At 24.9% G+C, this 12,351-nt stretch overlaps 2 protein-coding genes across 8 annotated transcripts; both read left to right on the plus strand.

Annotated features, from left to right (window-relative positions):
- Positions 1-298: 298 nt before the first annotated feature.
- On the plus strand, positions 299-2,974 carry LOC129618776 (uncharacterized). 3 transcript variants are annotated; one of them, XM_055533765.1, is made up of 8 exons: positions 299-575; positions 685-836; positions 993-1,263; positions 1,318-1,363; positions 1,477-1,914; positions 2,026-2,136; positions 2,225-2,319; positions 2,385-2,968. In XM_055533765.1, the coding sequence occupies exons 1-8, from the start codon at positions 417-419 to the stop codon at positions 2,535-2,537; spliced, it is 1,425 nt and encodes a 474-aa protein (XP_055389740.1). In that variant the 5' UTR covers positions 299-416; the 3' UTR covers positions 2,538-2,968. The 3 variants fall into 3 exon arrangements, with proteins under 3 accessions (XP_055389740.1, XP_055389741.1, XP_055389742.1); XM_055533767.1 differs by having other exon boundaries at positions 514-631; positions 2,385-2,970; XM_055533766.1 differs by lacking the exon at positions 1,318-1,363 and having other exon boundaries at positions 993-1,249; positions 2,385-2,974.
- Positions 2,975-4,681: 1,707 nt separating this feature from the next.
- Positions 4,682-12,073, plus strand: LOC129618665 (cyclic AMP response element-binding protein B). Of its 5 annotated transcripts, none has more exons than XM_055533555.1 (6): positions 4,682-4,930; positions 6,474-6,704; positions 7,234-7,377; positions 7,436-7,589; positions 9,354-9,458; positions 11,110-12,073. In XM_055533555.1, exons 2-6 carry the CDS (start codon positions 6,543-6,545, stop codon positions 11,313-11,315), a joined length of 771 nt encoding a protein of 256 aa, XP_055389530.1. In that variant the 5' UTR covers positions 4,682-4,930; positions 6,474-6,542; the 3' UTR covers positions 11,316-12,073. The 5 variants fall into 5 exon arrangements, with proteins under 5 accessions (XP_055389530.1, XP_055389534.1, XP_055389531.1 ...); XM_055533556.1 differs by lacking the exon at positions 4,682-4,930 and adding an exon at positions 4,989-5,134; XM_055533557.1 differs by lacking the exon at positions 4,682-4,930 and adding an exon at positions 5,169-5,529.
- Positions 12,074-12,351: the final 278 nt, after the last annotated feature.

The following is a 12,351-nucleotide window of genomic DNA, read 5'->3' on the forward strand; positions in this document are numbered from 1 at the left end:
ATTTTGTATTTAAACGAAGATAAGTCTAAAAATGACATTAGTTTGGAAATTGTTTTACAAAAGCAACAAAAATAATCCTAAAATCACACTGTTAAAAAAAATAGACGAAAGCGCACATTTCTTTGGCAGGAGAGAGACAATTTTTACGTTTGAAGAATCTTATCATATACTTTTTTAAAAAATTATACCAAAAAAAAAAAAAAAACAATGAGAAAACTTGAATTCAAAAATAGAATTGTCACTTAGTCTTTCTCATCCTCTCTCATGCAACCACGAAAATCTTTAGTTTTTAGTAAAATTTTCTAATTGTGCGCACTAAACTTTTTTAATTAACAAAGACTAAAGACAGAACTGCTTTAATAATTCCAACAAAATTATTTTTTAACTAATATTTCAAGAATATTAAAAAAAGTTGAATGGATATATTATTTGTTAGCCAAAAAATTTTTCTTGGAGATAATTGTGAAGACTTTATAGACGGTGCAATTCTTGTTACGACAGAAGGAAAAATTCGTCAAATATTAAGAAACCGAGAGCAAGTTAATTCTTTTATATATAATAATGAGCCAGAGTCCGTATGTGAAAAATATAGAATATATATAATATTGCACTTGTGTTAATACATACATACGTAATGCATGCAAAAGAATGTTATATGTATATTCTTCTGTCTTTTTTATATAGGTAATTGATTTCAAAGACAAGATTTTGATGCCCGGTCTTGTTGATATTAATGTTAATATATTTGAACCAGGAAGAAATGATTGGGAAGGTTTTGTAACTGCAACTAAAGCTGCCGCTGCTGGTGGTATTACAACCCTTTTCGATATGCCAATGTAGGTTGTTTGCAAAATATTTTTGTAATTTTCTTTTAAATTTAAACCAATTTATTTGCTTCACTTTTTTGCTAAAATAAATATGTACGTAGTTTTTATTCTTAATCTTTATGTTAAGCAAAAATACTGTTACTGAAAAATTTTTACTACGAATAGTTACAATGTACCACCAACCGTAAGCGCTGAAACTTTAAAGGCTAAAGCACTCATAGCGCGTGGTAAATGTTTTGTTGACGTTGGCTTATGGGGTGGAATAACATCATCAAATGTAAAAAATTCTACAGAAATTGAAAATTTAGCAAGAAGTGGTGTTATTGGCTTGTACTGTAGTTTATGTCCATCTCAAACAAATGAGTTTTCAGAAGTTAAAAAATCGGATATACAATCAATTTCAAACATAGTTGAAAATTCTGGTAATATCTTGGCGGTAATATTTATGTTTTTTAAAATAAAACCATTGTGTAAAATTCTAATATTTCAGTTTCATCCTGAAATAATGCCCGAAGTTCCGATAAAACCAAATCAAGGTTAATTTAGATATAATTTTTTTTATGAATTTAAACTTTATATTCGCCAAGATATTTCTTCCCATAATTTATTTCTTAAAAATGTTTTAAATTAAATCAAAACCCATTTTTAGATGAACCTAAAAAATATGTGACTTTTTTGGACACAAGACCCGCATTCATGGAGAAGGCTGCCGTTGAAATTATCACAGCATTATCGGTAGAAAACAAATCCATCCCTATACATATTTTGAATTTAAGTTGTGCTGAAACTTTACCAATCATAAAAGAATGTAAATCAAAAGGTGGAAAACTAACGGTTGAGACATGTCCTCATTATTTAATATTTGATTCTGAATCTATCAATGACACCCAAACAGAGTTTAAATGTTTTCCACCTATTCGAGATAAAGAAAATAAAGACAAACTTTGGAAAGCAATTGCCAGCCACGAAATCGACATAATTTCCTCAAATCATAGTCCTACTCTTCCCGGTTTGAAGTGCTTAACATATGGGAAAACTAGAGGAAACTTTTTAAAAGCTTGGTCTGGAATAGCTTCGTTACAATTAGGTAAAAATGTTGATAAAAATTATACCACCGATTATTTCATAGAGATTTACATACAAACTTTTAACTTATATTACTCAAAAAATATAAAAAATGTATGTAAACTGATTTTAGGATTATCAATATTTTGGACGGAATGTCGCAAGTATGGATTGGATATTAAAGATGTTTATAGATTATTCTGTAAAAATCCAACAAAATTATGCGGAATCGGCCACGTTAAAGGTACTTTTATAATTTTCCAGTAAATATATTTGCATATTCAATATTAAATTTAAATACATATTATACACATACATACATATGTATGTAGGTGTTATCAAGGAGGGGTATGACGCTGACTTTTGTGTATGGGATCCTAATGAAGAATTCACAGTCTCAAAGGAAGATCTATTCATGCAAAACAAAGTAAACAATTTTTTATCCTAGTTCTAGTTTTATTATTCCGCAATTTTAAGATTGTAAATTCTTAGTCGACACCGTATTTAAATATGAGGTTGAAGGGTGTTGTATATGCAACAGTCGTCAGAGGACTTCATGTGTATGAAAGATATTCTGGATTTGGACAACCATTAGGAAGGATTATTTTAAGAAGACCAACTAAGCAAGTTGTCAGATTTAGTTAAAAAACAAATAAGAGTTTTCGGAAATAAAATGTCGATAATGTACAAATTCATACATATGCCTAGTCTAATTATACATTATATTTAATTTATTCCCTTTCTATTTAGGTATTATTTATTTCCTTAAATTTGGATTTATATGTACATACATAGATAAATATAAAATTCGATCCGAAATTGTAATCTTTGATCCGTGGATAAGGATCGATAATTTAAAAGTGACATACATACATAGATGTACATATACATCTGTAGAAAAATTGTCTTTTACATCTTCAAACAGCTTTTTTCTCAAGTTTGTCCTCTATATAACAAATCCAATATATTGGAAATCGATCTTGAAGCTCTTAGATTATTATTTTAAGAAATTATTTTAAGTTATTTTAAGAAATTACCTTCCTAATTGGGTAACTGGACGTTACTTATGACCTTTTGCTATGGATAAAAATGCGATTAATTCTAATTTTTGAAATTCATGATAGTATGTTTAAATTATTTCCTTGAAATTTTTCAATACTTCTGAATACATGAAATATGTATCATTTACAAATGCATACATAAATTTTCAAGTCATTTTATAATTGCAATAAGTATGCGGGCTTCCCTGACTTTAAGTTTTTCAATACTTCTAACATTTAAACGAATTCCATTCCTTAATATTTGTCATAAATTAAAAAAAAAAATTTAATAATTGAAATTCGATTGTACCATTTGATTCGAAAATTAAATTAATGACGTTTTATATTAGAACAAAATTTTAGTACAATTCATAGCGTTAGATTGTACCATTCATAAATCAACATTTCAAAACGGTTATCATTTCGCGTTATAATGCGGGATAGAAGAGTGGGTATGAAGCAAACTGGTAGTACAAAAAAATATTTTACACCTAAACGGTATACAATTAAGAATTTAGAAGTAGTTCAGTTTCCACTTTGCTTAAAATACTACACCAACAAAAGAAATTTTTCCCGATACAAAATGTCGTATTTTTATTATGTGTAAGAGAAATTACAGGATTTCGCAGAAAAAAGAAAAATTTTTTTAAATTTTTTCTTAATTTGAAGATTCAGATTTCCAATTCTATTTGTGTGTTGTTGCAACTGAAACAGTATTTTCATAGTCTTTTACGCAAAATGTTTTAATAATGTAATTTTACATTAGTTTACTTAATAGTTTGACAGCTTTTCAATAGTCATGTATAAATTTTAAAACTTTAAGACTGAAGCTTTAGTTGAATTCACTATTTCACCTGCAAATAAAATTTTCATATGAACTTACATACATATATGCATTTTACAAATGCAATTATAAGTTCATATGAAAATAATTATGTACCCTTAAGTGACTGCTTGCAGATAAATAAACCGAAAAATATATTTTTCAAAACTCTGCCAATGGATAACCAATTTAAAACTAATATGCTTCGATGCATAATTTCAATTTTATCTTAACAATAATGCAAACTAATGGTATGGAAATGAGTTTTCCAAGCTGAAATATTTTTATAATAATACTTTATTTATTCACTATACACGGACTCAATTGTAATAATAATGAATCACATATTTGGGAAGCAAAAGTGATATTTGTTTAATTTGAATTAAATGTCAAACTTACTTAACATCGTAATAAAATTAAGATTAGTATGGAAAAAAATTAAAAAACGAATTGCATTTTATTCTTACTTGAATTTCAATTTTTCACTTAATTTCAATTCATCACTTGGAAACCAGTGTTAGTTTAAAACTCAAAAGATAACAGACTGCAAAAGATAATGAGTTGATTATAAAATGATATAGAAAGAGTTAATTTCGTTTTTTACCAAACGAATACAAAAATTCATTTAGAGCAAAAAAATTGAATTTTTGAAATGAAACTGTTTTTTGTGTCAATTGTTAACGACATAAGACATAACGCAATAAATTAAAATATCGTGAGTAAAAAGTTATTGTGTTTCACTCTTCGTTAGTAATCATTCAATGACATGAAAGAAAATGTTACAAATACATATGATGCAACAGATTTCATTGTTCGAAATTAATGACACTTATTTGCGAAAAAAAAACAACACAAAAAACTTCAATAATTTTTAATCGTCAATTTAGTATTTCGTAGGACCTCCTTTTTAGTGACGTTTCACTGTTCTTATGTGTCATTATATAGTAAAAAGGAAAGTTCATAGTTGATAGTTTTTTTTGTTATTAAGATAAGCCTGTCGGTGGAACGATTAATATTTCTTTGATAAAGAACGATATTTAGGTGTTTTCGCAATATTGAAAAATAAAATATCAATCGGAATTTTATGCACTTAAGTTTTAAACTTTTTAGAGTTTGTGGGTTTTGCAAACAAAAATAAAAAAAAAGTGAAGTTTGTCTGGCAGTGGAATTAGCTGGTAAATTTGACGATATTTTGACGAAATAAATTATTTTGACTTACTTTTCTGACATTTGTTTATTGAAATTTGTGATGTCATGTCATCATAATAAAAAGAAAAAGAAAATTTGGAAAATATTTGCATTAAATATTAGTTTTTATTACTAATATTGATAACAATATTAAGGAAAGAAATTAAAGTTGAAAAACATATTGTGTTTTGGTAATTTATAGAAAATTTAATTTTTCTGTAGCTTGAAATTTTAGTAAAAGAAAAATATAAAAATAAAGCATGACGTCATCAAAGAATATAAGCCCATTAAAAGTCAAGTAGGAGAACCTTTGGGTTTTATTCGTTTTGTTATTTAATATTACTTATGAATATATTTTTGTGTACCTCTGTGTTTTATACATATATCACATTAGATTTTTTATTTGCATAAAATTTAAAACTTAAATAAGTATAATCTCTACAAAATTCAATATTCTATTAATAGCATTAAGATTACTTGTTAATGATTTGTTCTATAAGAACTAAATTATGAAAAATAAATTAAACAAAAGTTAAATTTTTGATAGAAGCTTAGTTATCAAAAAATGTTTAAAATTTACAGCAGTGTAAGTTAAAAAATATTTATGTTCCATATAAATAATAATCTTAGCATACTAAAAAGTAAACATTCTTTTTTGCTTTTTTACCAAATTGCTTACGTCATCTTTTACAAATTATTCACTCATAATAAAACTGTTTCTTGTTGCCCTCAGTGGTTTAAATATGTACATATGTATGTATGAAAAAACTTTGAAATGAAAGGAAGACAAAAAGTATTAAAAAAGATTAGATTGTTATTGTACATGCGCAACAGATTATGATGTGCTCTTTTCTATTGAAATATAAAAATGCATTTAACATTTGCAATGAGTTGCAAAGAATTGATCAAGCCGGTTTCTTGGCCACTAAAATATTCAAAGCAGTTAGTGTTTTTTTTTCAATTCCAAAAAACGCATTTAGCTGGTGAACTATGACAGAACTTACCTTCATTTTTAATTGTAAAGGAAGGATGCTATTTAATAAGAGATCCTTGATAAAGAAAAGGTTAATATAAACTCTAGATAGGTAGGTATACCTATATTTATCTAGATATTTAAAAAAAATCCAAGTGTACGTTCCATTCTTCTATGCGTAGGTAGATAAGTTCCTTAATCAAAAAAAAATTTAAAAATATATTTTTTGGTTTCCACTTACCTTCTTACAACATAGTTTTAAATAACATTTAAATATTATATTTTATTTATTAATAATACAATTTATTATTAATAATACAATTATTTATTAATAATACAATATTAATTCTAACAATACAATATTATTCTAATAAAACAAAACAATAAAATTTAATATTAAATTTTCAAGTTATAAATACATATTACATATGTTTATAATTAATTCCAGAAGTTGAATTCGCATGCAACTAGTTTTCACATAGTTAATGCATTATGTACCTATCCAATTTATGTCTATTTTATTCTAATATAAATGTATTTAAATAATACTTTTCTAGGCAAAAAACATAAACTCTCTCGGAAAAAAAATTTAAAAACATTGAAGTTCGAATTTCAAATAGTAAATAATGGACAGTCTAGTAGAAGAAAATGGAAATTCCAGTTTGGATCCACTGGCCGATACTACTTCAACTACAACAACCTCACAAAGTTCAAATTCTCACAACAATTCAACAGTGTTAACAACTGGAACAAACATTGTTCAATTTATACCAACATCTAGTATTTCGGTAATTTAATTACATCTTCTTATTTTAGTCATCTTTGTTATTATAATAAATGATTAAATTATTCAAAGTATATATTTTATATTTTTGGTAGTTTTTAGTTTTATTAAAAAAAAGGAACCTCTTGTTTTCTTAAAAGAAAATTTGTGATTGCAAATTAATGATAATATGTAGTGTTAATTTTGGATGCATACGCAATTTCAAGTTTGAATTTAAATGCACTTAATAAAAAGCATTTTTGAAATGTGTACATGCATGTATTCTTGCAATTCTTCAAACTTCATGGCTAAGGTATAATTTCTATAACATAAATGATAAACATCCCTAAAAAAAGAACAATGGGATTATGAAGCAAATTATGCATTACTTTTAGGTGAACTAGCTCTTTTATGAATAATTTCACAAAGGGGAGGGTTATTTTTTTTTAAATTAACTACATATGTATATTTTTTTCTCATTAAGATTTTCAATATTTAACAATTTATGTATGTGTATGTATATTTAAATATGTCATACTCTTTTTATTAAATAGACACAATCTGTAATTCAACCTAATCAGTCATCCGTGATACAAACGGCGGCGAACTTGCATCCTGTTACATTACAAAAAGGTGTTTTATATGTTAAGCAGCCAAATACAGTCATACAAACAGCATTAGGAGCAAATACAGTACAAGTAAAATTAAAATTTAATATTTTAAAAGGATATTTGCAATATTTTTTCTCGCTTTAAGATTAAACCTGAACCAAACACACATCATACATTTGATACTAACAGTGATGAAAGTTTTACTGATGAAGATTCACCAAGAAGACATCGAGACTTAACACGACGACCATCTTACCATAAAATACTTAAAGACATAAGCGGTGGGCCAGATATTGGTGGTAAGCTTTATATAAAAATTATATTATTAAATATAGTTCCTACAATTTCATTTGATTTTAAGTTAACATTATTTTATTTTAAATTCAATTTAACAAAATATATATTTAATATTTTAACTTGTTTTAATTATATACAATATAAACATTTTGTTAAAAAAATTATTTTTAAGTTTTAACGAAAAAATTATTAGACTAAATGCTTTATTCATTACCATTTATTGTCATTTGTGTCGTTTTAATGTACTCATGTGCCATTCTCTATAGCATTTTAAAATTAAAACTGGGCTATAGCAATTACAATAATAAATTGTTTGGAGAGATAAGTTATAATAATATTAACTATTTTTGTAAACGCAATCAGCTACTTTAACGTTAAATTTAACAAAGTCCAGCAATAAATTTTATAATTTTCGTTAATGAGATTGTGGGTCAACTTTTCATGTTATTCATAATTAATTCGAAATTTATATAGCTAAGACTTTCAAATTGAATTTTTTGATATGAACTATTACTTTTCATTAAAATCTTATTATTTTATTTGAATTTTAAATGTTTTTTTGCGATCTGGGTAACAAATCTCTCTTTGCAATTTATTTACTAAATATTCATTTTTTCAACTTAAAGTAAAAGAAATAGGCAAGGTAAGTTTTGGACTAACATTTCAAATGCCAAAATTATAAAATTTGGGGCTATCGCAAAAATTGTTTTAAGTTTTCATATAACAAAACGTATTTACTCACAATAAAAAAAAACGATTTACGCATATATAAAAATGCAATTTTGTAATTAATTTAAATGCCACCACTGTATATAACAAATTCACTTTCATAATTTCATTATAAATCTCTAAATAAACGCTCTATTTCATTATTGTATTCCAAACGATAAAAAAATACAAAAAACAGCTGCAATTACACATTAAAAAATAATAATTTTTAAAATATCGCACATCGCGCAATTTTAAAATTATTTAAATAAAAACAAAAATAATGAATAAATTAAATTATGTAATTTTTGTTTTGAATGTTATGGAATTGTTAACAAGAAAGTCTGTTTAGGCTTACAAGTACCCTAAGTCTTATTGTTTTAAGATTATACTGAACATTAAAAATATTGTGAACCTCAAATTCTTTATCAAATTCCTTATCAAAATAGTCTAAAATTATTAAAATGTATTTTAAAAATGATCATAAAGCACAAAAAACCATTTTTAAAAAAATATTGAACTAAAATACGAAATTAAATTTTAATTCACGCTTTTTTATTAAGTGCTTAAGTTTTACATTAAAATTTTTTTATCTTTTGTGTTCCTCTTACGCAGAGATTACCTTGAATGTATTCTTTACTCTCCAAATTCTGTAAATAAAGCTGTTCACAAATAGTTGTTCTCAAGCATTAATAACTTATTAATTACTGATCAATAAGATATTCAAATATAGTTATGGTTTTGTGAGTTTGCACAATAACAATTTTACGAAGTCGCATATGGGTATTCTACGAAGCCTAAGATATTGTTTTTCTTACAACAAGACTGTATTTAATTATTATTAGAAAATAATTAGTGAATTTAAAATTTTTAATCTCGGAAATAATATCGGCACACATATAAATTAGTGTTAAAAATGTTTTTATTTAAAATAATTTTTAATTTGCTGTCGCACAATCACTTGCTGTTTTTCTTCAAAATAAGTTTTATTAAGAAACATGTTCATTGAGTGAAATTAAAAAAAAAATACCAAAACAAAAAATCGAAATCTCTTTCAGGTCAACTACCTATTCAAATCAACGAAAGTGGTGGCATTTCAGCAATTGCCCCCTCTGGTACTAGTACAATAATATGTCAGGATCCCTCTTCGTTTTATTTACCCAGTAAGCATTTTATTAATTATTTTTTCAGAATGTACATAAAGGTTTCGCTTATATGCCATATATATTTATTATTTTAAGTATAACCGTCACATAATAGAAGAATAATGAATCAGTTTTTTTGAAAATTTTTAATCAAGAATATTAAAATATTTTGATTTTCCAAAAAAATATTACTTTGAAATCATTATTTTACATATTCAAAATTAATGTTTTTTAAAATTTTGAATTATGATCTCTGGAAAAACAATGATTTTATTGTGATTTCTTAATAAAATCATGAAAAAGAGATTTTCGAGAAACAAAGCAAAAAATTAATTATTTTAATGAAGGTATTTTCAGAAAATAAAGGACCGTTATTAAAATTTCTTCAAAAAACCGTTTTTCTCAAGCACTGTCTAACAATAAATATTTAAAATATAAACATTTCATATAAACGCTCACTTAAATCAGCTTTTACTTAAAATTGCTCGGAAATATAGGGAAAAAAACTTGAAAAACTCACACCAAATCCATGTATAATGCGCTGTAGTAATTAAAAATTCACATCGATCTAAGTTTATATTTGGGTTATTTTATATAATTTATATCAAGTACATTTACTAAAATGTATTAATATTTATTTTATAATATTAGAAAACAGCTCAAAGCAAATTAAATTAGAATCAAGTCAAATAAGTTGCTTAATATAAAATATGTGTAATATTTTATAATAATTAATAAATATACTACAACGTTGCAAAAATGTTATACCAAAACCAATATTTCAATCGTATTAAAATTAAAAAGTGTAAAAGTCTAAAAACGCCAATGACGGTTTCGATGTCGTTATTAGTATATTGCACTTAACATAGTACATTAAAGATTTGTCTGAGAATATACATAATAATTACACAGCTGTGTTACAGATTTTAACGTAATAAATGTGAGGCTCTAAGTAAATTTACTGTTGCGACGTATTTAAAATATGTTAGCATTCCGTTTTGTTAAAAACAAGTGTTTGAAACCACATACCTTCAAACTATATTTAAATCAAAACTAAATATTATGACATTGTACTGTTAAGCAAAAATGGAAATAAGATATAAATTTTAATTTTTTGACGTTGACATTTCTTTTTGAATAGTAAATATATCCTCCTCAAAATTTTCGGTAAATTGCCATTTTTGTTGTGATATAGATGGACTTTGATTGTGTCGGCAATGTGCTTTTACGGTTTTACGATCTCAACTTGATCATGATGTGCTATCCCGTTATGTTCATTTTGTTATGACTTTGTGGTTGAAATCAATATCCACATCATTTTGCGCATTTTTGGAACCTAGGGTATTTTTTAGGTTAGGCGCTGTTGACATCCAAGATTACTTTGTCGAATTTTGCGCAGAGTATATCCTCCGGTCCCTTATTGATTTTAAGGCAAAGGCTCTGCTCGTGTGTTTGGATTGACGAATTTTCGAATGTGAGTAAAATGGGTAAACTACTGACTTGTACATTTTTACTTGTTAGTTTTTCACATTCTTATATGAATTAAACTCAGGAATTTTTTAACTTATTTGAAACTTTTTTTAAACTTCTGAAAAAAATTATGAAATTTCAATTACATTATGTTTTGATAAATTAATCTTTTAATAAATATTTTTTAAAATTTATTTAGATACGCCTGGGAATGAAGATCAAAGTAGAAAACGTGAAATTCGATTACAAAAAAATCGAGAAGCTGCAAGAGAATGTAGGAGGAAAAAGAAAGAATATATTAAATGTTTAGAAAATCGAGTTGCCGTTTTAGAAAACCAAAACAAAGCTTTAATTGATGAATTAAAATCTCTTAAGGAATTATATTGTCAGACAAAGAATGATTGAGGAAGGCTTAAAAAACCTGATTGAGTTACAATATTAATAAAGTAAATTTAAAATTTAAATAAAAAAATAATCAAATATAAAATATTAAAAAAAATAAGTAAAATAAAAATTTATTTAAAAAAAAAAGAAATATTTTCAAATAAAATTTGAAAAACAAAAAACTTTTAAAAAGACTTTGACGAGAGAATACAAAGAAAATTTTTTTCTTTTGCAGTTCAACAAAAGAAAAATTATTTATTGAAAAAAAAAAAACAAAAATAAATAAAATAAAACAAAATACATTGTTTATTATAATATTTTCTTGTTGTTCTTTAACTAGAAATACATATTTGTAAAACTGTTGTTGTTTAACTTGAATTGACTAATTGAAGTTAGGATTCACAGAAGGAAAATGAATGTTTTGCAAAATGAATATGAATTTTTCAAACTTTTGAGTGTAACAACAGTTATAAGGAAAATATTCAAAAAATTTGCATTGGAAATACAATTTGTAATTTAACAAGAAAGTGTAAAAACTAAATTCTCAATAAAAACAAAAAAAACTTAGCTAAATTTTGAAATCTAGCTCTTTGGAGAAGTATAAATATAAATCTCGAAATGTTTGAAGAAAAATATGTCTCATATAAAACGAGATTATATATTTTTTTTATACCAACTTTTAATATTGTATAATTAAATTAAAACACAAAATTTTACTTGTTTTCTAAAAAAAATTGCTTTATTTTTATTTCCTCATCTTTTTTATTTTTAAATTATATAATATTTATGTAAATTTTTAAAAGTAAATTTAAAAGAATTCAATTATATATTAATAAACTTAATTATTACTTGTATATCTTCTATTTTACAAAATGAAATAATTAATTTTCAAAGCGGTAAAAATAGTGTTCATTATGTTTAAAAATCTAATTAAGATATTTTGTATTCTATTTTGCATTCTAAAAATGTTTTATATTTCTCCCAAAAAAATTACCATTTCATTAAAATATTGTAATAAATGTTTTCTTAAATGCAAATGTATAAATTTATAGAAAAT

This window comes from Condylostylus longicornis, unplaced genomic scaffold, assembly GCF_029603195.1.
Source record: "Condylostylus longicornis isolate FDR11 unplaced genomic scaffold, ASM2960319v2 ptg000010l, whole genome shotgun sequence".
In the NCBI taxonomy this organism is placed as follows: Eukaryota; Metazoa; Arthropoda; class Insecta; order Diptera; family Dolichopodidae; genus Condylostylus; species Condylostylus longicornis.